General features: G+C 35.9%; 1 protein-coding gene across 2 annotated transcripts in view; it reads left to right on the forward strand.

Moving 5' to 3' along the window:
* The window catches only part of GNPAT (glyceronephosphate O-acyltransferase), a 57,342-nt gene extending 32,760 nt beyond the window's left edge, over nucleotides 1-24,582 (forward strand). For both annotated transcript variants that reach the window (XM_044677133.1, XM_044677132.1), the window contains exons 3-16: nucleotides 4,189-4,365; nucleotides 6,416-6,545; nucleotides 7,717-7,844; nucleotides 8,426-8,501; nucleotides 8,744-8,895; nucleotides 8,993-9,123; nucleotides 9,799-10,022; nucleotides 12,715-12,957; nucleotides 13,827-13,906; nucleotides 19,877-20,017; nucleotides 21,077-21,176; nucleotides 21,260-21,353; nucleotides 22,670-22,734; nucleotides 24,292-24,582. In XM_044677133.1, the coding sequence (XP_044533068.1) occupies nucleotides 4,189-4,365; nucleotides 6,416-6,545; nucleotides 7,717-7,844; nucleotides 8,426-8,501; nucleotides 8,744-8,895; nucleotides 8,993-9,123; nucleotides 9,799-10,022; nucleotides 12,715-12,957; nucleotides 13,827-13,906; nucleotides 19,877-20,017; nucleotides 21,077-21,176; nucleotides 21,260-21,353; nucleotides 22,670-22,734; nucleotides 24,292-24,335 (1,785 nt within the window). In that variant the 3' untranslated portion in view covers nucleotides 24,336-24,582. The remainder of the gene's footprint in view (nucleotides 1-4,188; nucleotides 4,366-6,415; nucleotides 6,546-7,716; nucleotides 7,845-8,425; nucleotides 8,502-8,743; nucleotides 8,896-8,992; nucleotides 9,124-9,798; nucleotides 10,023-12,714; nucleotides 12,958-13,826; nucleotides 13,907-19,876; nucleotides 20,018-21,076; nucleotides 21,177-21,259; nucleotides 21,354-22,669; nucleotides 22,735-24,291) is intronic.
* The last annotated feature ends 756 nt before the right edge of the window (nucleotides 24,583-25,338 follow it).

Below are 25,338 nucleotides of genomic sequence, written 5' to 3' on the forward strand. Positions count from 1 at the left end.
AGGAAAATAATAAATGTTGGAGGGGATGTAGCAAAATTGGGACACTAATACATTGCAGGTGGAACTGTGAATTGATCCAACCATTCTGGAAAGCAATTTGGAATTATGCACAAAGGGCTTTAAAAGAATGCCTAACCTTTGATCCAGCCATACCATTGCTGGGTTTGTACCCCAAAAAGATAATAAAAAAGGGTTATACAAAAATATTTATAGCTGCACTCTTTTTGGTGGCAAGAAATTGAAAAATGAGGGGGTGTCCCTCAATTGGGGGATGTCTGAACAAATTGTGGTATATGATTGTGACGGAATACTATTATGTTATAAGGAATGATGAACTGGAGGAGTTCAATATGACCTGGAAAGACCTCCACAAACTGATGGGGAGTGAAATGAGCAGAACCAGGAGAAAATGGTACACAGAGACTGAAACATTATGGCACAATCAAATGTAATTGATTTTGCTACTAGTAGCAATGCAATGATTCAGGACAATTCTGAGGGACTTATGAGAAAGAATGCTATCCACATCCAGAGAAAGAATTGTGAGAGCAGAAACACAGAAGAAAAATATATGATTTGTCACTTCTTTATATGGATATATGATTTGGGGTTTTGGTTTCAAAAGATTATTACAAAAATATGGAAATTGGTGATAACACATGTATAACCCAGTGGAATTGCTTGTCAACTGTGGGGGGAGGGGAAGAGAAAATGAATCGTGTAGCCCTGTAAAAATATTTAAAAATAAATAAAATTTTAAAAAAAAGTTCCAAATTCTCTCCGTCTCACTCTTCTTCCCCTCCCCCTAAAATGGGTAAGCAATCTGTTACAGATTTTACATGTGCAATTACATAAAACATTTTTCAGTATTAAGAATTTTGTGGAAAAGATCTTGAAGAAAATCTTTTTTTAAAACTTAAGGCCATGAGGGGCAGCTAAATGGCTCAGTGAATTGAGAGCCATGTCCAAAGACTTCCAGGCTTCAAATCTGACCTCAGACACTTCCTACTGGTGTGGTCCTGGGCAAGTCACTTAACCCCCATTACCTAGCCTTTACCACTCTTCTGCCTTGAAACCAATATACACCATTGATTCTAAGATGGAAGTTTAGGGTTAAAAAAAAAAACTGAATCCATGCAATTACAGGAATATTAGTAGAACTATAGAGTATAATAAATTACACCATTCAAGTTTATTAAAAGCAATTTAACATGAACTTTGTAACCATTAATGCAAACATTCAGGTATACAAATAAGCAAAGGGAAACAACTATACTTGAAACTATAAACTTCTCTCATTTATAGTTTGTTTAGAAAGGGGGAAAGTATTTATTTTGGGAATAAAATAACAAAATTGTCTTGTTAGTTGTTGTATCTCATGAGAAACTTGCTTTTCTCTTAAGTAATCTTTGAGATTTGGTAGGTTTTATTGCTATTATTTACTTAATTGTAGCCAATATACAGTTTTTCTTTGGTTCTGCTGGTTTTAACCCTGTATCACTTTATTTTATTTGCTTTCTTGTTTATTTATTTGTAGTATTCTTTCCTTCAAAAATTAGATTTCCAAATTCTCTCCCTCCCTCCAGCCCTTTTCCCAACCCATTGAGAAGGCAAGCAATCTGATATCCATTATACATGTGAAGTCACGCAAAATATATTTTGATATTAGCTACTTTACCAAAAGGTGGGACAAGAAAAATAAAGGAAAAACTACATGCTGATTCAGTCTTTACTCAGAGTTCATAAATTCTCTCTCTGGAGGGAGATAGTATTTTTCACCATGATTCTTTTGGAATTGTCTTAGGTTGTTTTAATGATTGGAGTAGCTAAATCTTTCACAGCTGATCTTCATTCACAATATTGCTGTTACTGTTCTATATCACTCTGTATGAATCTCTGATCCCTTTATCATTGTTTTTAAATTTTTTTCCTAAGTGGAGTAATGTATTCATATTCCAAAGTTTATTCAGCAATCAGTAGACACTTGGAATGTTTCCAGGTTGTTGTTATTGTTTCTTTTCTTAAGTTATAAACAAAGCTTCTAGGAATATTTAGTATAGTTTCCCTCATATTTTAAGATTTTATCCTTTGAGCATGAAACCAGTAGTGGGATAATAAATAGTTGAAAAATAATAATAGCTGAGACATATATAAATAAATATAGATAAAGATACACACACAGTGCTTTAAGACTTGCAAAGTACTTTACTTACATGATTCTAATTGACCTCACTACAACTCTGTTGATTTTAGAGGTGAGGGAACGGAAATTCTAAGAGGTTAAGTGATACAATAGTATTCCATCACCAACAGATACAACAATTTGTTCAGCCATTCCCCAATCAGAGGGCATCACCTCATTTTCCAGTTTTTTGCCACCACAAAGAGTGTGGCTATAAATATTTGTGTACAAGTCTTTATCCTTATGATCTCTTTGGGGTATAAACCTAGCAATGGTATGGCTAGATCAAAGGGCAGGCAGTCTTTTTAGCACTCTTTGGGAATAGTTCCAAATTGCCATCCAGGATGGTTGGAACAATTCACAACTCCACCAGCAATGTATTAATATCCCAATTTTGCCACATCCCTTTCAACATTTATTACTTTTCTTTGCTGTCATGTTAGCCAATCTGCTAGGTGTGGGGTGATACCTCAGAGTAGTTTTTTTGTTTTGTTTTGTTTTTATTTTAAACCCTTAACTTCTGTGTATTGACTTATAGGTGGAAGAGTGGTAAGGGTAGGCAATGGGGGTCAAGTGACTTGCCCAGGGTCACACAGCTGGGAAGTGTCTGAGGCCGGATTTGAACTTAGGACCTCCTGTCTCTAGGCCTGGCTCTCAGTCCACTGAGCTACCCAGCTGCCCCCCTCAGAGTAGTTTTAATTTGCATTTCTCTGATTATAAGAGATTTAGAACACTTCTTCATGTGATTATTAATAGTTTTTATTTCTTTATCTGAAAATTGCCTATTCATGTCCCTTGCCCATTTATCGATTGGGGAATGGCTTGATTTTTTTGTACAAATGATTTAGCTCCTTATAAATTTGAGTAATTAGACCTTTGTCAGAGGTTTTTATTATAAAGATTTTTTCCCAATTTGTTGCTTCCCTTCTAATTTTGGTTGCATTGGTTTTGTTTGTACAAAACCTTTTTAATTTAATGTAATCAAAATCATTTATTTTACATCTTGTAATTTTTTCTATCTACTCTCTATCTTGAATATTCTGACTTATATAGATTTTCTTCCCCATTGGGATATAAGCTCCAAGGGACTTTTTATTCCCAAGTATAGCAGGATGCCTTTCACCTAGTGAATGATTAATAAATGTTTATTGATAGATTGATCTATCTGAAACAAAGGCCCATCTTTTTAATTCCAATATATTCTAGTCATGTTGTTTGTCTTTAAGTGTTTAATAGAATGCTTCAGTCTTTGAAGAATTGAGATTGAAATCATCCAGAGAACAATAAAAGGTGCATCATTGCCATGAGCTAGTCATGAAAAATTCAAAACAAACATGGTAAACTGCTCACATGGTGAAAATAAGGCTAGCTTACAAGAGCCACTGGTATCCTTATGATGTGAAGAGCTAGAAAGGCATAAATAGGATAATTTGGTTTTGAAGTTTTGGTAAAGAGTTAGATGGAAGGGAAAGAACATTGCAAAGACTTTTGGAAAGGTGTATATGGGGATCAGCTCATTAGTCCTATGTTTGTTTGGAACCTAGGTTACATGAAGGCAAATGCTAAGAAATAAAGCCAATAAAGGAGGAAGCAGACAAATTGTCAGAGCACTTTATTTGATGCATAATGGGAATCTAATGACGTTTTTGAACAGTGGATTGGCATGATCAGAGTTGTGCTTCAGAAAACTAATATGGAGCAGAGTCAGGTAGATCAGAGGGGGAAGGAAGGTAAGATTATAGTCCAAAAACCAAATAGGAAACTATTTCAAAAATTTGACTCTAGAGGAAAGATAAAGAGGATCCTATTTTAAGATTCTGAGAGTGAAAACAGAAAAAAGGAAATGGATTTTAGAGATTTTTTTAGAGGTAGAAAGGACAGGAGGATTTACCATCTCTTTTCTACTCTGGTTCGGTCCTCTTCATCCCATACATCCTTCTTATTTGAAAGACAAGAATATCTATATTCATTTCTTCCAAAGTGACTTTTTCCCCCTTTCTATCCAGATTTCCAAGGAAACACATGAGTCTACTGATATAATCCAAGAGGAAGCTTCTGAAATCTTGGATGAGATGGCTCACAAATTGCGCCTGGGAGCCATCCGATTTTTTGCTTTCAGTTTAAGTAAAGTGTTTAAACGCATTTACGAGAAGGTGTGTGTGAATGAAGAAGGTATTCAGAGAGTGAGTATTGACATAAATACTTAATTTTAAAAGGTGGGTCTGCTTCTCAGTCACTCATAACTCTTTTATAACTTTCTACTTTGGTGGAATGTCTAAAAACATCTCTCCAATCAACTTAAAGAGATTGTATCTTGGCAACATTTAGTTTGAGTTAGGTTAAGTTAGGTTAAGAAATAGAATGAGCCTTGAAGGCTAATCAGAAAAGAAGTTCTTGTTTCTTGAAGCCATAATCTTGACAGCTTGTTTTTATAATATATTTTGATATGTGTTTTCCTTCAGACAGCTGCTTGATCTCATATAACCCTTACTCTTCAGGCCTTTCAACCTATTCTTTTCACTCATTCCATTTGTTTTCCATTTTAATGATTTTTTTCCCTTCTTCTTATACTTATGAATTCACTTCCTTATTTAACCATGAATCTGTGAAGTAGGTTTGGGACTCCTTCAAACAGACCTAGCCTCGACCTCTCCAGATGAGTCTCATCATTCATAAGGCCCATAGTCTCTAGGAAAGACACTAGCATTCTGTTCACTTTCTTATCAGAAATTCCTTATTGAGACTCCAGTTTTGATCCTGAGTCTCTAGAGGTCACATGTCTGATGTGTTTATATGACAGCATTAAGTGTGTGTTAGCATCTTCCACAGGTTTGATATCAGCAATCCCAGGAGAGCTTATGTTTGAATAAAGGAAATGGAGTTTGGAAATGGCATTAAAGAATTTTGGATGAGGGGAAATAATATAGAGCAAAAGGTGAGAGGTAGTTAGCAATTGTAATTGTTAGAAACTCACTTTTCCAAAAAAAAAAAAAAAAACTTGATAGTAAGATGATTCACGAATTTTCCTGTTACCCTATGCACTCAGATACCAAAGACCAGATCAGTTTTTGGAACCAGGTCCAATCTTAGGTGAGTCCCCTAATGAGTTATCGTTTTAAACCAGTCTCTACCTACCCATTCCAGATTGACCCTGACTCTAAAAGCAACCTTTGATTTTTAAGGCTCTCTGAAAGTTATGATTCAGGAACTAATTAAATTTACTCTTGGGATACCTTAAGGGATGCTCCATAGTAGACTGCCTCAGGCATTATCTAGTTAGTGTGGATTGCTCCTAGAATTGGACTAACTTCAGTGGGTGCTATTTGGGGGTAGGGGAAGTAGAAAGCACTGAGGGAGGAGACTGGGGAAAGACTCCTATAGAAGGTGAGAGTTGAGCTAATTGTTGAAGAAAACTGGACATTCTAAGAGGCAAAGGTAAAGAGGGAGAGCATTCCAGACATGGGGGACAGCTACCCTATAAGTCCTCTGGTTTCTGTATTGCTTTATAACCCTACCTCTTATTTTCTCAGTAAAGTAAAATTGTTCTCCTGGCAATCTTGATATCAAACCTGTGGAAGATGCTCACATACTCTTGACACCATCATATAAATCCAGCAGACTTGTTGTGATCAATGAAAATCCAGAATCAAAACTGGAGTTTCAGTAAAGAAGTAGGTTCTTCATTTGAGGGAATAGAAAGAAAAGTGGTGTGGAAAGCTTAAGGAAAAATGATATTTGGAACAGTAAAGAGAGAAAGCTATCAGATGGTGTAAATGCCAAATTCTTCCCAGAGATGGCAATTTCTTTGGTTAATGCTAACTAGAAGCTTCAGTGTAACCTACTTGTTTTTAATATATAGAATTTCTTTGTAATTCTTTCTTTCTCTATATCATTGCATGTAGTTGGATTAGTTTTAGGTTTTATGGTATCTAGTGCTAAAATTTATTTATACATTTTTTTTGTCCTAAAGAAGTCTTTCTAGCACCTGAGCCATGATTTCAGTCAAATTCATCCAAAATTGCTGAAGTGTACTCCTAAAATAGTATTTTTAATGTCATTTCAGATTAAGGCAAAACTTAGAGATAGGGGAGAAGGTATGAATTCAGATGGATCAGAGATTAGTAGTATATTTCCACTCCAAACATACAGATATGCCTTCCTAATCCTTTCTTATTTGAAACAATGTGTAAAGCAAACATAATTAAAATTGTACTCTTCTTTCTTGTTTTAAAGCTACAACGGGCTATCCAGGAGCATCCAGTTGTTCTGCTGCCTAGTCATAGAAGTTATATTGACTTTTTGTTGCTGTCATATATTTTATACACCTATGATTTATCTGTACCTGTCATTGCAGCAGGAATGGGCAAGTAGTCTGCTTTTAACAAGTCATATTCTAGGTAGATATGTCAGGAAAGTGGTGAGCTAATGAGAAAGATAACAATTATGTAAATGTATCAGTAGTAAATGCATGTACTAAATAAAGTTAAAATGTAACTGCCAGGGACTAAAAAGTTCTTTAAAATTTTTCTTATACTTTCTTGTGAGTTTGTCTGAAAGTTGGGGACACTGAGGCATACAACTATTAAGCTATTAATTATTTTATCTAAGTTTATGACAGCTAAGATCAAGAGACTTCTGCCTCTTTTTATTGAATCCATAGTACTTTTAGTGAACAAACATGTTAGCCCATTTAGAAGCTAGACGGCTTAATAGATAGAACACTGAATTTGGGATTAGGAAATCTGAATTCAAATCCTGCCTAAGACACTCACCAACTACGTGACTTTGGGCAAGTGAGTCATTTCATCTGTCTCAGTCTTAGTCTTCTCATCTGTACAGTAAAGATAGTAACAGCATCTATTTCATAGAGTTACTGTGAAGTTCAATTGGACTAAATTATATAAAGTATTTCACAGAGCTCAAAGTACTCCATACCTGTTATCAATGATGATGATGATGATGATGATGATGATGATGATGATGATGATGATGATGATGATGNATGATGATGATGATGATGATGATGATGATGATGATGATGATGATGATGATGATGATGATGATGATGAAAGGGAAAGAAGGGAGGAATAGGAGTAATAGTGGGTAGTACCAGGCATGGTAAGCTAATCAAAATAAGTTAAATGTCATATTCATATTGAAGGCATCGCTTTGGGACTGATATGACCACATTAAGATTATTGTGAGGAAAGACCTTTGAAATTATATATAAATGTAAATTAAGCCACCTGTCATTGCTAGTTAATGCTGGCTTCAGGCTGGACATAGTTGTTAATACTATTGTGAAGGATTGGTCAAAAAAGTCTGCTGGACCACATCTGGCCCATGGACTTTTATTTCCCCCTGCTATATTAGATCCAACTACTTGTTGATGTTTAATCATCTTATTGAGAATAGACCTTAGGAATAATTTACATACAAAGTATAATCTTTCACTTTGGGGTATGAATTCATATCTTTAGAAAAATTAACTACATCTGTGAATGAACATTAACATTAATGTTATATGTTTTTAGATTTCCTGGGAATGAAATTGGTGGGTGAGCTGTTACGAATGTCAGGTGCCTTTTTCATGCGGCGTACATTTGGTGGAAATAAACTCTACTGGTCTGTGTTTTCTGAATATGTAAAAACCATGTTACGGGTAAATACAACTGATCACCAAACACTTTTCATGTGAAGATTCAATTATTTTCATTAAAGTTTTCTGTTAGATGTCATTAGGGTCTGCTGAGCAGGCTTGCCATCTCTTCTATTTGGGATGCACAGTTTTTATGTTTTATCATTGCATCTCCTTTGATTAAGAATAAATATAAGGTGGGGGCAGCTAAGTAGCTTAGTGGAAGAGAGCCCTGCTTGGAGGAGGGATGATCCTGGCTTCAAATCTGGTCCCAGACACTTCCTAGCTGCATGGCTCTGGGAAAGTCACTTAACCTCAATTGCCTAACCCTTATTTCTCTTCTTGTTTTGGAATTAATGCTTAGTATTGATTCTGAAACAAAAGGGTAAAGGCTTAAAAACAAACAAAAATAAATAAATGGATAAATGAATGAACAAATAAATAAATGTGTATCTGGTTAAATATTACTTGGAAGGCTGAAGGAAATGGGAAAGGGAATCAAAATAAGGATTTGCTACTTTGACTGATATTGGGTTGTTTCTCTCTCTCTCTCTCTCTCTCTCTCTCTCTCTCTCTCTCTCTCTCTTTCTCTCTCTCTCTCTCAGAATGGTTATGCTCCAGTTGAATTTTTCCTTGAAGGAACAAGAAGCCGCTCATCTAAAACTTTGACACCTAAATTTGGTAGGTCAATTTACAGATTGGGTCACTGTAGGAGAATTAAGTTGATTTTGAAAGCATGAAGCTATTTAATTCTGGTATTTCAGAGAATATCATTTCTGTTCTTCCATGAACATAGTAGTAGTATTCAGTGTTATTTTTTATAGCTGGTATACAACATATATTTAAATTTCCATTTGCACTGGCATAATTTAATTTGACTTTTTGATCATCAAGTCATATGACCCATATTCCTTTGTTTATAGGTCTTCTTAATATTGTAATGGAACCATTTTTTAAGAGAGAAGTTTTTGACACCTACCTTGTTCCAATTAGCATCAGTTATGACAGAACATTAGAAGAAACCCTATATGCATACGAACTTCTAGGAGTTCCTAAGCCAAAAGAATCAACAACTGTAAGTAAATGTTTTCATTTTTAGCCTTAATATTATTCTTTTTAAAATATTAATGTTTCTCAAATTTATGTTTGTCTTTTTTTGCTGCATGTCTTAGGGTCTATTGAAAGCAAGGAAAGTACTTGGTGAGAATTATGGCAGCATTTATGTATATTTTGGAGAACCTTTATCACTTCGATCCATGGCAACTGGGAGAATGAGTCGGGGTCCATATAATTTGGTTCCCAGGTACCAAGTGCTATGTTTTAATAAGATTATGAAAATAATTGCTTTAAATGTAAAATATGGATGATTATAATTCTTATAATCAACACTTGGGATTAGAAGTTGGTTTAATTCTTTAACAAATTAATGAACAGGTCAGGTTCCTGTTTCTTTCAGAACAGCTTCTTATCTCTATCTAGGTATAGCATTATAAGACACTTGACATATATGCAAAACAGAGAAGACCAGGTGATATGCTTTTCTTTTCATAGGAGAGAATCAGTACATGACTAGCTGCCCAAAAGAAACATTATTATCAAGAAATACTTAATACCTAGATGCAGAACATTACTGATAGGCCAGCCAAATCATATATGTATATTTATTTCTGTGACTTGTAAAGTACAAATCTTTTTTTACTTTTACAAAACACTGAAAGTGCTTAATCCAGGTCTGAGAAAGATAGGACTGTATTTACTCTCTAGTGCCTATATACACTGCTAGAAGGGACAGGTTTAAGGTCCCATTGTATTATAGTAAAAGATCTTATGCAGGATGATTCTTGTTTGTAAGCTATGAAAGTACTTTTTTAGCAGCTTTTTAAAGATAGCTCACAGAGCAAGATCTCTTTTTTCCCCATCCATTTCTCTTTTGACATTGTCCTAGGCAGTAATCTCTCTTTCTGGCTTTTTGTTGTAGACACATCCCCCAGAAACCATCTGAGGATATGCATGCATTTGTCATTGATGTTGCGTACAAACTGGAGCTTCTACAAATTGAAAATATGGCTCTGACCCCGTGGATTCTAGTGGCCACTGTATTACTTCAGAACTTACAAGGAATGGACTTTGATGTTTTGGTTGAAAAGACTATCTGGCTGAAAGGTTTAACACAGGCCTTTGGAGGATTTCTAATTTGGCCTGGTATGTAGAAAGTTTGAACATTTTTTTCCCCTTATGTCTTAATTCAAGAAGATGGTGACCCTAGAGGTACTGGTACAGAGTCTTTTAAGTTAAAGCATTGTACTGAAAGGCCAAAAAAAAAAAGATATTTATTTTCCTCTCTTAAAAAAATGAGGTTAATATCTACAACATATTTGCCCCCATAGATTGTTAAAAGACTTCAGAGGAGTTGCCAAGTTTTGTACAATCCTTGACTAATGCATGTTTTATAAATATTCTTATGTAGCTTTGAACATAATCCTGTGAGCATCAAGTGTGGCAAAGCAAAAGTTGGATTAGGGTTTCTTAATTCTTAAATTTCTAGGATTTGTACTTTTAAGGAATTTAACTAGAATTATCCCCCCTCGAAATAATCATTTATAGAGGAAACATGGTTATCATTTAAAAAGTTTTACTTTTGGGGGCAGCTGGGTAGCTCAGTGGAGAGCCAGACCTAGAGACAGGAGGTCCTGGTTAAAATCTGACCTCAGACACTTCCCAGCTGTGTGACCCTGGGCAAGTCACTTGACCCCCATTACCCATCCTTACCACTCTTCCGCCTTGGAGCCAATACACAGTATTGACACCAAGACGGAAGGTAAGGGTTTAAAAAAATTTTTTTTTTACTTCTACAGTTCTTAACTATGTGTCTAATACATGGCAGGCATTATTTCCCATTTATTGCATTGTATATCACCATTTATTGCAATATAAGGATTCGCTGTTTAGGTCTTTTAAAACTTCCTTTGTAACTTGAAATAACTGCTCCTATAGGAAGGCATTTGCTTTAATTCCCCCCATTTCTAGCCTTCTCTCCTTAAATCTAAAGCATTCTCTGATAACGTCAGAGAATAGAGCAGAAAAGCATTTAAGTGTTTACTATTTACCAACTGTGCTAAGCACAGGGTCTAGAGTACAAATAGAAAAATAAGAAAGTTCTTGCCATCAAGTTACTCATATTCTGATGAGGGAAAGAAGAGAAATATCACATATGGGGGGTGGGGGGAGGTTCAGCTGAGATAAGCAAAACAAATCAGAATTCCCAACTAAGAGTGAATGTAAACAGATGGAAAAGAAACCTACTTATAAGCTTCCCACCCCCATCCCTTCCTTATAAAGCATTGTACACTCAAGAAGTACACAGTCTGGATCATTTACCTATCCTGGCTCAGAGACTTATTCTTCCTAACCTGAGACTTAGGCAAGTCAATTAAACCTATTTGCCTTTTCCTTAATTGTAAAATAGGATAAAAATGGCACCTACTTCCTAGGGTTGTTCTGACAATCAAATGAGATAATATTTGTAAAGTATTTAGCACAGTGTCTAACACATAGTAGACTCTCTATAAATGCTAGCTATTGTTATTATGATGGCCTCTTAAATCTTTAAGCAAACTACCTGCAACTATCTGTCCAGCAGAGGTTGAATGTAGGTTGCTTCCATTATAAGAAATGTCTTCTCATCATACAGTAGTATCATTAGGTACAAAAAGGAGTGACGTATAATCTCTTAACTTCTTAAAATATATATATATATATATAACTCTTAACAAGACCACAACCTCTGGTTTTCTAGGACCACATGTACTTGTATGATGAAATTCAAAGTGATTTTATGAGATTGCTTCTTGGATTAACTGTGATAGAGTGGAGTAGAGGTGAGGGCCTAGAGTCAGTCTTATTTCAGTGTGAACACATGAGTTCAAAGATAATACTTCTTTGTACAGTTACTTTTCATCCTGAAAGTCTATTTTATTTTCATCCTTCAGCTGTGTGCTCCTTATGACATGCTTCTCTTATTCTTAGAGCACCTCCAAATTAGTCATGACAAGCTTTCTTTTTTTTCTTAAGGCATTTGTCACTAAATTTTAGAAAGACAATGCCTTAGCAATCATCTGCTGAATGTTTTTAAGACTGTGTACTCAAACTGCACATTCAAGCTGCTTGTGAGCCTCCCGGTGCATTACCCCAGACAGTGGAGGGAGGAAATGTTCGCATTGGGCTGCTGGGCAGAGGGGTAGGGATGTGAAAAATATCCTCAGGTGCTATGGAGAGGGGGAATGGAACAGCCCCCTTAGGCATGCCTGGGCACCTGTGCTATGGCTTCACCAACAAGGATCTAGTCCAACCTCCCTGGAAATATACTGTCAGCTGAAAGGGGATGATATAAAGTAGCTCTCCAATCTGAATGCAAACTACAAGATTTACATCTTAGGATCTTTGTATGATGTTATTTCAATAATTCAAAGTTTTGAGTACTGACTTGATATATCTTAATAGAAAGAAACCATATAAACTTTTTCATCTGTTTGATCAAAGCACTTTCCATCACTATTTTTCTCATATATATTATTTTTAAAACACTTCAGGCGATGAGGTAAATCAAGTGATGAAGGGAAATGTTTTTAAAAATTGGAACCAAATCATATTACATTCTTGGGTGGCTGATCCATTTTTGTTTTGTTTTTATTTTTGGCAAAGATTGTAAGAGTCCTTAGAGGGTAGAATATGTTTGTAAGTCTTTTAAAAGCTTTAAATACATATCTATTTTTATATACATATATAGACATTTATATATTTATAGATAGATAGATAGATATGACCTGAACACAAAAAGAGGTCCCTTCTACTTCCTTTTGTCATCTGCCTGCATCCTCTGTCCTTTTGTGTGCAGATAATATAGCTCCTGATGAAGTTATACATTCTTCCATTCTTCTGCATTCTAACATCGTCAGTATTACTAAGGATCAAGTGGTTCTGAAAGAGGAAAATGGAGAACCAGAAAATGCTGAGGGACTCGATTTCCGGCATATCATTATCCTTATGTGTGTAGGCTACAAGAATCAGTTGCTTAACGTTTTTGTACGTCCTTCTTTTTTGGCTATATCACTGCAGATGGCATCTGGTTTCAGGAAAGGTAACTTTTCAGAATATGATTATATGTTTGGAAAAGATTTGTCCATAATTTGTAGTGTTTGCAATCTTCCTGCTGCCCTATCCACTGAAATACCACATATTTAATTATATGGCTCAGGGAACTTGTGGTACCTATAGCACCTTAAAGCTTCTTGCTCAGGTAACCTTCTCATACCTTCCATTTCTAAATTTAGACTTGCAAGGGCTTTTCAGTACCATCTGGTTTGGTCCTTTCATTTTATGGATAAGGAAACAAATCAAGTAAAGTGATATGACTTCCACCTAAGAAATACATAAAAGTTAGAGAATTAGTCAACCAGTGGATTAGTGATTCACTAAATATCACTTTAGGTCCTGTGGTACAAAAGTCCCTTCAAATAAGGAAGTTACAGTCTAGATGGGAAGATAAGGTGTACCTAATTGAATGTAGTTCCAAAGTTTCCTTCCTTCTTCATCAGGAAATTGTTGATATGTGATAACCAGGAGGGAAATGTAAGAGGTAACTGACTTCTTAAGGAACTTTGGTGAGCAACCTGAAGCATTGTTGATTACAAATTCAATTCGAATAGAAATCTTGCAGTCATTAGCTGTAATTATTTTAAAACTGGACTGGACTGAGGGAATTTGGTCATAGATATTGAAGCTTATATAAATTTTACCACCATAAAGATATACTTGGTTTGACTTTAACTTTTTTGAGTAGAACTGAATTCTCATTTCCTGGGGTGTTTGTATATGAATAAGAGTTGGAACAATGTCATCTTTGAAATGTTGCACTTTATTTCATAGATTGATTAATATTTTCTAAAGATTTTGTTGGCTGTCTTGAAAAAAGAGTATTGTAAACTTTGGTAATGAACTTATTTCCAGAGGACATCTATAGCTGCTTTGACTTCCTCCGTGATGTGTTTTCAGATGAATTCATCTTCTTTCCAGGAAATTCACTGAAGGTAAAGCCTTTATAAACAAATAGCATATGTGTATCATGAGTTCTGATGACATTAATTACTTAGTGTGGCAAGTTTATCAGTTTTCTAAATCCAAGAATTTCTAACTCAGAGAGAGACGTGTTCAAATCAGCATTCTTCCTTGCTCTAAGACAGTGGTTCCCAAACTTTTTTGGTCTACCGCCCCCTTTCCAGAAAAAATATTACTTAGCGCCCCCTGTCACATACTATCACCACCCCCTTATAGTTATTCACTGCCCCCAAAAGCACCTGTGGCCATCATTGCCTCTCCTGGATCGCTGTAGCACCTACCAGGGGGCAGTGGAGCCCACTTTGGGAATCACTGCTCTAAGACATCTCTAGCCCAACATAATTTGAGGTAACATTTCTAGGAATCTTGAAAAAGGAAAAAAAGGTCACAATCAGTTAAAATGCATTATTTGATTAACATTCTACTTCATCAGTAGTACCCTTTCCTATACCTTAAATACTATAATACTGATGTTCTGAACCATTTTCCTTTCATGGCCCCCCTTGGCTATCGTCTGGTAAAGCCTATAGACCTCTTTTCAGAATAATATTTTTAAATGCATGAAATAAAATACATAGGATTACAAAAGAAGCCAGCAGATGAAGGAATTGCAACTTATTTGGAAGGATAGCTTACCAGTTCTTCTTAGTAAAGCCAAAAGGATCAGCAAAATTGTTTTTGTCATGTTTCCAAAGGCAAAGAAGACATCCTATTATCTTAAATTGCAGTGCTCATAATAAACTTAAGCAAAAAGACCACCATGAGGACAGCTAGGTGGCTCATAGAGCCAGGACTGGAGATGTGAGGTCCTGAGTTGCAATCTGGCCTCAGATAAGTCTTAGCTGTGTGACCCTGGGCAAGACCCTTAACCCCCATAGCTGAGCCCTTATTGCTCTTCTTTTTTTTTATTTTTTAAACATTTATTAATATTTATTTTTAAGAAAAGTTAACATGATTACATAATTCATGCTCTTACTTTCCCCTTCACCCCCTGACCTCCCCCGCCATAGCCGATGTCCATTTCCACTGGTTTTAACATGTGTCATTGATCAAGACCTATTTCCAAATTGTTGATAGTTGCATTGGTGTGGTACTTTCGAGTCTACATCCCCAGTCATGTCAGCTTCAATCCATGTGTTCAAGCAGTTGTTTTTCTTTTGTTTCCACTCCTGTAGTTCTTCCTCTGAATGTGGGTAGCATTCTTTTCCCTAAATCCCTCAGAATTGTCCTGGGTCATTGCATTGCTTCTAGTACATTACATTCGATTTTACCACAGTGTACTGGTCTCTGTGTATAATGTTCTTCTGGCTCTGCTCCTTTCGCTCTGCATCAATTCCTGGAGATCTTTCCAGTTCACATGGAATTCCTTCAGTTTATTATTCCTTTGAGCACAATAGTATTCTGTCACCAGCATATACCACAATTTGTTCAGCCATTCCCCCAATTGAAGGACATACCCTTGCTTTCAAGTTTTTTGCCACCACAAAAAGCGCAGCTATAAATATTTTCGTACAAGTCTGTTTATCTATGATCTTTTGGGGTACAAACCCAACAATGGTATGGCTGGATCAAAGGGCAGGCAGTCTTTTATAGCCCTTTGAGCATAGTTCCAAATTGCCAGCCAGAATGGCTGGATCAGTTCACAACTCCACCAGCAATGCATCAATGTCCCAATTTTGCCACATCCCCTCCAGCATTCATTACTTTCCCCTTCTTTCATTTTAGCCAGTCTGCTAGGTGTGAGGTGATACCTCAGAGTTGTTTTGATTTGCATTTCTCTAATTATTAGATATTTAGAACACTCTCTCATGTGCTTATTGATACTTTTGATTTCTTTACCTGAAAATTGCCTATTCATGTCTCTTGCCCATTTATCAATTGGGGAATGGCTTGATTTTTTATACAATTGGTTTAAGTCCTTATATATTTGAGTAATTAGACCCCTGTCAGAGTTTTTTGTTATAAAGATTTTTTTCCCAATTTGTTGTTTCTCTTCTGATTTTGGCTACATTGTTTTTGTTTGTACAAAGGCTTTTTAGTTTGATATAATCAAAACCATTTATTTTACATTTTGTAGTTTTCTCTAACTCTTGCTTGGTTTTAAAATCTTTCCTTTCCCAGAGATCTGACAAGTATACTATTCTGCATTCACTTAACTTATTTATAGTTTCCCTCTATATTCAAGTCATTCACCCATTCTGAATTTATCTTGGTGTAGGGTATGAGGTGATGATCTAAACCTAATCTCTCCTATATTATTTTCCAAATTTCTAAACAGTTTTTGTCAAATAGTGGATTTTTGTCTCAAAAGTTGGGCTCTTTGGGTTTATCATACACTGTCTTGCTGATGTCACTTACCCCAAGTCTATTCCACTGATCCTCTCTTCTGTCTCTTAGCCAATACCATACCATTTTGATGACTGCTGCTTTATAGTACAGTTTAATATCTGGTACTGCTAGGCCCCCTTCCTTCACATTTTTTTTCCCTTTCTGCTCTTCTGCCTTGAAACCAATATTTAGTCTTGATTCTAAGACAGGAGGTAACGATTTTTTAAAAAAGAAAAAGACCACCACGAAAATGATAGATGCTTATGGGCCATGATCTGCTGTAAAGAATGAGGAGATAGAGAAATTCTAGGAAGACCATAAGACCCTCCAAACTCCATCATTATATATTGTAATGCTTGTGTAGCCTTTGTTATGAAGGTAGGTATTGAGGATTGAAGGGGAAGGGTCTGGGGAAATGTTTTGGAAATATAGCTGAAGATCAGGAAACAAAAGGGACCAAAAATTTGGAGACAACACAGAAACCTCCTACCTTTATATAATTATTATTTCCTATAAGAAGAATGTGAAATCACTAGACATAGTGAGCACTGAGTAGCATCACAAGAAATTAAATTGAAATCCTAATATAGAATCATAACATAGGAAATAATTAGTTACTGATGGTAAAGTAATTTTAAAAACAGATACATTATCTTTTGTTTTTACATCAACTGAGTTTCTCTCAAACTATATCTTGTAAGAAAGAAGGAAAGAGGCAGTTTAGTACTGCTAACCAATATATTAATGAAATATGAAAGTATATGCAGTATTTGACATCCATAAAACCTCTCTCTCTGTAAAAAGAGAAACTATTTTCTCAGTTATCCTCTGGGGCTAGGCTTGCTGATTTATTGTAAAGCATTTAAATAGACAGTTCATTTAGTGGACTCTGTTCATTTTCAGTTTTGGGGGTTTTTTAGTTTATATTATTATAATTCTCATATATATTGTTTTCCCATTTCTGCCTACTTCATTCAACATCAGTTCATAAAAGTCTCTTGATGTTTCTCTGAATTCTTCATATTCCTTCCTATAAAATAGATTAATATTTTATTAGAATTCATTACATACTACAATTTGGCCTTTCCTCAATCATTAGGCATCTTTGTTTCTAGTTATTTGTTATCATAAGAAATACTATCATGAATATTTTGGTGTATGTGGGACCTTTCTGTTTTAACCTCCCAGGAGCCATATGCCTACTATTGGCAGCTCTGGATCAGAGGATATGGACATTTTAGTCACTTTTTAAAAGCATAATTTCATATTGCCTTCCAGAATGATTGACTTAGTTCATAGTTCTATCTAGAAATATATGTGTGCCTCTCTTGTGGCAGCCATTTCTTAATCAGCTATCTCTATATAATCAGATTCTTGACTTGTTAGGGTATTGATTACAAGCAACACTTAATTTTATAAATGGCATGACATGTGATTTAAAACAATTCTCATTTTACTCATATTTAAGCAAACTTTTGTTTTTTAATCCAATTTTATTTTCATTTCCTACTTTATTCTCTTCCCTTTCCCACCCCCTCATCCACTGAGAAGGCAAGAAAACCAAAATGTGTTGCAAATATTTATAACCAATCAAAACAGATTCCTGAAAAGAGAGAGAGAGGGGAAAACAAAAGAAAATTATTTCATACTGCACTTTGAGTCTTTTACCTCTTTATCTGGAGGTGGATAGCCTGTTTCTTCACGAGTCCTTTGGATTTGTGGGATTTGTGATTGGTCATAGTGTTGAACAGAATTCCCAAGTTTTTCAAAGTATACAGAATATTTTGAGAAGGCAAAGTGGGTAAAGGAACATAGATATATAGACCATTACAACTTAAAATAGTATAAATTACCACAGCCTGAAATCCAAGAGAGCCTAGAAACCATCTCACTTGACAAACCTTAGATTTCTTTGCAAAGTGGAGAAATTTGTTGGCCAAAGGTGAATATAAGTTCGTTTGGAAAATCCTAGCAGGGAATGGAAGAAGAGAAGAATTATGAGTAGTACTCGGGCACTTAAATGGACCCTGTGATCACATCAGTTCTGAAGTTTTCTCCAGTGATGAAAATCAAATCACATTCATGACTAAACTAATTCTTGTTCATGTCCTCCTCTACGTTCCTCACAGGGAGTCTACCCTATTTGCTGGAAGCCTCCCTTAATTTTTCTTACAGTGAGGGACTGTAGAGCCATAATGAGTGAAGAGTTATGTTAAGAATCAAATCTATAATTACTATTGTGGGGAGGGTGTGATGATGATATGACCCATCTGATTAGTTAACCACAGTCCTTGCAAGTCATGCCATGATACACATTTAATTCATATCACCAGATTTCCCCCACTATACTATCCCCTAGTACTGCTAGCCTCCTGTGGTTGTGCAAATGTTGAATTATCAGATTGATATAATCAAGATTCCAAAAGTTACTATATCCTCCACCCTAATGTATCCATACTCTGCCTCACAGATCACCTTTTAGGTGCAATAGACACTTCTCAGTAGATGGGCTTCATACTTTAGGCCAGTGGCTCCTCCTCTTCTGTTACTCCCTTCCCCACCCCCACCCCCACCCCCCACACACAAGTTTACCTTTCTGGTCTCCATGGAACAATAAGTTTCATAGGGTAACTAAGTATGATAAGATTTCAGTGTGCAACACACATGTCATTATCTTCTTTTTTCCCACAATCCACTCACTCTTCTAAGTTACCTGAGGGTACCACCATTCTTATAGTCAGTCAGGTTCACACCTTTGGTGTCATCCTCAACTCCATATTCTTCCCTCACTTCACACATCAGATCAGTTACCCAGTCTTGTCATTCTGAGCTTCAAATAATCTCTTGTATTGGTCTCCTTCTCTCTACTCAAAGCAACCATTCCATATTCTACACAGCTGCCAAAGTGATTTCCCTGAAGGCACCATGTCAGTCCCTATTGACTCTAGTATCAAATAGTATTTACACCTTTGCTTCATTCTCTGTTGATTTCTATTTCTGTATGTTTTATAATATACTATATTAATATAATAGCATAGCAGGGAATATATGCAGTTGCTAAATATGGAACTATCGGGAGGGTATGCCCAAGTACTTTTTAATGATAGGAGCATAATATCTAAAAAGGTGGGAGACCATAAAACTAAGAGGCAAATTAAGAGAAAACTCTAAACAATTCTGGATCAACCAGTTGCTAAAATCAAAATTCCTAATTAAGATTCTGTGGTCTGGCTATACTAAACTGAACAAATTTAGACCTGGATTTGGAGGCACTGTGGTAGATTCCTCTTATGAGTGGCAGGTAAATCTGATCCATACAAAGCTATAGCAGTTTTGAAAGTAGCAAATTTTTAAATTTTGGTTGATTTCGAAACCACATTTTAAGGGAGTTATATCAGCATGTCTGCCAACTGCCTTTCTAAATATCAAAAAACCTTTAGAAGGTTGTGCAATTAACTGCTCTGTTGGTATTTTTCCCAGGAAGAGGAGGACTGGCTGCATTTGTTGAGGGGTCCATTTATTGCTCAGAGAACCAATATGCCTTTGAGCAAGGAGGGGAATCTAAGCTCTCAGTTGGCAAGTATGATTTTCTATTACTTTTTGCTTCTTTTTAGGACTTTGAAGAAAGCTGTTACCTGCTTACTAAAAATGAAGCCATTCAAGTAACTCCAAAAGGCATTTTAGTTACAGAGAAAGGAGATGCTGTGGTATCATTTTTAGCATTGCTCTTTAAGCCTTTTGTGGAAGGTTATCGGGTATGTACTTTTTTTATGTTCTCTTTCTTCCATCCCACCAAAGACTCTAAAGATATTTTTTCCCCAAATTTTAACCTGTTTTCTATCAGATAATATATTTTTATAAGAGATTGCCCTTTCACTAGCATTTTGGGTCTAAGATAGTTGACTAGAGAAGTTTCAAATAGTTATAACTTCTACACATAAATGCCTCATCAAGCTGCCTCTTATCCAGGTTCAAAAATTATTAGATTTTTTAAAACCTTGTCAAGAAGTGTGTACTGAAGATTAGCCATACAAGAGAAAAGGCAGCCCTCTTTCAGTTAACCCATGGGAATTCTAAAAACCTCTGCATACTGGGGACAGCTAAGTAGCACAATGGATAGAGTGCTTGGAGTCAGGAGGACCTGGGTTCAAATTTGACCTCAGACTCTTCCTAACTGTGTGACTGCACAAGTCATTTACTTTCAGTTGCCTAGTCCTTGCTGCTCTTCTGTCTTAGAGTTGATACCAAATCATAAAGTAAGAGTTTAAAAACAAAAACTACTTCTAAGTATCATTCCAACCTGTTTAGGTGTCTTGTTGAGATTTTACTTCTGTAAAGCTTTTCTAATCAAAGTTCTCACACCTACATATGGGATGATCCATTCACTTTATTTCACAGAATCTCACAGTTAGACAAGACCCTGAAGGCATCTATTCCAAACTGTTAGCTGAAAATATCATCTATGTATAGTCAGCCAGTCTTCCCCTGAACCCTGTACCTCCTGAGGCAGGCCACTGATTTTGGATTAATTCTCTGGTTAGGAAGTTTTCACTTCAATCAAGATGAAAGCTGCCACCTCTACAACCTTGTCCATTATTCCTCGCTCTCTACCATCTGGGCCAAGTCTCATTTCTTCTGTGATTGATCTTTGAGTAAAAAGCTCTCTTGGCAGTACCTCTAACTTTTGACAGAAATGAGAATAATTACACACTTTTTCTATCATTATACAACCAAATCCTATAATATAAATGAAGTAATTGATGGTATTTAAAAATCTTTTTTGTCTTTCTCTTTTCCTCCACCTAAAAATTCAGAAAATTTGCCAATATCTCCTGAAAGAAGAAAACGAAAGTTTCACTGAGCAACAGTACCACACTGGACTCAGGAACTTTACTTACTGTCTCCTTGAATCAGGTCAGTCTCATATTCACAATGGTAGGCAACTTTTTTAACAGGTGACCAAAAAGTCCATTGGCTTTCACTTGCCTTCTTTTTAGGAGACTGTCAGTGTTACGAGCTGCTTTCTTCTGACCTGTATAAAAACGCACTAGCGGCTTTTGTTCGACTGGGTGCAGTAACAAAGTGCAAAGGGTAAGTATCGTGACATTGCTGGTGGCTCTCTGGGCAACAGATAGTCACTGATGTGACTTCTATGTGAAAACTAGTTAGGTGCATCTAGATATAATATATGTGTGCCCTACTTCAAATTTATTTTCTAGATTCTAGCCCAGAAGTTGAGCTGCAAGAAGCTAAACTGACTTAAGTCCATCCCCATTAGGAAGAGCCCCTGGGGTCAAGTGGCCAACAAGTTGCTCAGGAGGGGCCAGCTAACCTAGATCAAAGTTCCCTTCATGAGCAAATATATTGATACAATATATTTGTTTTCACATTTGAAGAGAACTCAAGTGTATGCCTAGCAGTGACTAATCAACCAAACACGCAGCCCTTTAGTATTATGGACACAAAGACTCTCCCTTGATTAGATTAACCAAGAATAGTGAATGATTAAAAAAAAAGGGCAAATCTATGAACTGTCTATGAACTATGAAATCTATGAACTTTTGATACTTTGTATCAAAAGAGAACATATAGGATTAATCATCACATATGTTTTGTGAATAACTCAGTCACCTAATACTTGCTTGGATAGATTAACATGACAGCCCTAGGCTTCCGAGAACTAGTTGTGGTATTAGTAAACATATAGAAGGGCTATGGCCAATCTTGAACAATGTTGCATCCAAAAAGTGTATCTTTCAGTTCTCTGTTCTCTGGTAATTTTGTGTTTTCAAAATCAGTTCTATTCCTTCAGGATGCAGCAGCCTCATTTATTTTCTTCATTCCCCATTTTCCCCCATGGAAATCTGCTTTCCAAGTCAGATTTGGTAAATTCATTCACTCCAAGGTTATAAATGATAGATAACACTTAATGTGTTAATCTTCTTAATAGGATTTCCCTTTTATTAGGTACACTACCTGGTCCTTCTTAGCTAGGGTCAGAGTATTAAAGGGGAAGGTGGGAACTGAAAAACTGAGCTGGACTTCGGGAGGATTCCTATGAAATGACACTACTTGAATAATATCAGCAGTCTTTTTTTTATCCTTCTGTCTTAGAACAGATACTCTGATACTAAGTATCAATTCCAAGGCAGTAGAGCAGTAAGGGGTAGGCAGTTGGGGCTAAGTGACTTGCCCAGGGTCACACAGCAAGGAAGTGAAGCTAGCACTTCTTATCTGCATGCCTGGCTCTTTTATCCATGGAGCCACCTAGCTGCCCTAGCAAATGTTTTTTCTCTGAGTGAGACAATATAAAATTGTTGCCACGGTACAATAGTAATAGAGCTATAACAACTATTATTTGCTTCTTGTTTTTTTTAATGAAATAACATTATTAACTTTTCTCTTAGAGTTGATGAGTGTACTACTTATAAGGTGAATGATGAAGCCACTATAAAGTTAGAAGAAATGCTTGGTAAGTTCTACTTATCAAAAAATGATAAGTTGGTTGTGGTAGCGCATGCCTTTAATCCTTGGGGATTGCTGAGGAGGCTCATAAAGAAGGATAATGAGCTAGGAGTTATAAGCTGCAGGAAAGCTGAACTGATTGGGTATCCTCACTAAAAATCCATCACCATTATGAGGAACTCTTCCAGTCCAAGGGCCACAAAGTTGCAGGCTAGGTAAGATATAGAGATCTAGTCTCAAAATAAAAGGGAGGGGGTGGAAATAGCTTTTTATAATGCACTTATTATTTATCCTGGGAAGCAATGAACAGAGTGTTGATTTGTACTCAGGAAAACCTGGGTTGAAATTCCCTTTTTTGACACTTAGTGGGAGAGTTCAATGAAAATTTCATCAATGTGGGGACCAGTCTAGTCTTGAGTTTCTGGTCCATGGACAAATGTTCATCATCAGCCAATACTGAATACATTTCTGATTTGATAGGACCTGCCAGAACATATAGAATTCAGAATCAACAATGTTTAAAAAATAAAATGAATATAACAATGATAACTTCAAAAATATTATGATTTTTTAAAGATTATTAGTAGTCTCTAGAAAATAAAGCCACATGTCATGCTAGCTTAGTCAGTTTTAAAAGGCGCATCCTTGTCTGCTGCCATCCTGGTGGATAGGAAGCAAAGAGGAAGTGAAACACCATCCCCTCAGTTTTATCCCTCTGTCTACATCATTGCATAACAACAGGAAGCCATTGGGCTCATGGGAAATGTAGTTCAAAGACCCCAATATTTCCAATAACACATTCTTCCCCCCCCTTACCCCCGAAATCTGAGGAAGAGTGGTCTCTCCAATTGATCTAATAAACATAACCAACTTTTAAATTACAGTAATTTGGGGATAAAAAGAAAAGAGGACAAAAACAATAATCCAAAGATTACACTAGGTGCATCGACAAAAAAACAATTATGGGGCAGTCCCCTTGGGCATAATAGTGTATATTTAAAACAAATGCATTCAACCTCCCAGAATACAATCAACTGCACCCCAAAGTTCATTGTAGATCTTCTTGATGCAGTATAAAGTCTCTGCAGTCATCTTCATGGTGCCTTCTCTAGACACTTCACTTTTTGGATTTGGGGAGGTAGGAAGTTTCTTATTCTGAAAATACTCTCAAAAGAATTTAAACTTTACATTATGAATTATAATACATTTATATATTTATTTATATTTGCATTTATATATACATACCCCAATGAGAATAATAACACAAATGACACATGTAAACCCCAGTGGAATTGCTTGTTGACTACTGGAGGGGTAGGGTGGGAAGATAGGAAGGAAAGAACAAGATTCATGTAACCATGGAAAAATAGCCAAAATTAAATAAATAAATAAACTTAAAAAAAAAAAAAAAAGAGTTCAGACCCAACTTCCTCTGTTGATGAATGAGGTGTTCTTGACTGGAGGAGTAATGCCTAAATAGTATAATACATAAAGAAACAATGACATGAAAACAAGTTAATTCATTGCCACATAATGAACACTTTCTTCTTAACCCTTTCCTTAGGTTCTAAGACACCCATAGGAAAACCAGTGCTAGCAAGACTTTAGCCTTTCCTTACAGTTGGATGAGGAAGAATGTTGCAGATTGACTCTATTTAAAAACAGAGAAGGAATTCAGAAGAAAATACATTACCTTTCATCCATCTGACTCAGCTTCTTTAGAAGTATCTAATAAAGGAGAAAAAGATATTCAACTGAAGTAATGAGTGTGGGCCTTTGAACTCTGATGCTAAAAACTGCATTTGTAACATCTTCCCTGAGTGTTTTTGAATAAAATATTCTTTTGGATACACAATCGGAAAAATATAGCACAACTACTACTTCACTACCAACTTGAAGCTTCTTACATGAGGGTATTTCATTTCTGTAGATTTCATCATTAATGTGTAACTTAGAAAATAAAATGTTTAAATATTAAAAGAAAGCTATGGAAAGGGGTTGGTCATCTATTCCAATTGTAATGCCTTCTTTTAAAAACAATTGCCTACAAATACCACGATAAAATAATACATGTAAATAAATTGAAATACCAAATAGTGATCTAATAATAATAATTATCCACAAGAGCTGATAAGACATATACCTAAAAACAGAAAACAAAAAATATAATGTGCCTTGAATCTGTAACAAAAGGAAATAGTTGAGAGCTAAAGGTTCTGTTCTAAGGACATATTTACTATTTGTAAGAAGAGATGGTGTGACAAAAGTTTACTAACTGAAAGAAAATTTAGAAAAAATTTTCCCAAAGAAAAAGCTAATTTCCCCTCCTCTAGCATTATTTTTCTGACCTTTATGAGAGAGTGTGAGATGGAAATTCATCTCCCTTTGTTTTAATTTAATCAATCAGGGACTCTGAATTCCCTTCCCTTTTAATTCAATCAATCAGGGGCCTGGAGTCCTTTGAGATGTGCAAGGATACAGAAAAGAAGTTGAAAGGTAAGAGACTGGAAATTGATCCCACAAGCACTGCCCACCTTCCCCTACCCACTCAACCCCAGGCAAATTAAAGAACTATGACTGGTTCCTGAAATGAGATGTGGGAGAGCTAATG

The sequence above is a fragment of the Gracilinanus agilis genome, chromosome 4 (assembly GCF_016433145.1).
Source record: "Gracilinanus agilis isolate LMUSP501 chromosome 4, AgileGrace, whole genome shotgun sequence".
Lineage (NCBI taxonomy): Eukaryota > Metazoa > Chordata > Mammalia > Didelphimorphia > Didelphidae > Gracilinanus > Gracilinanus agilis.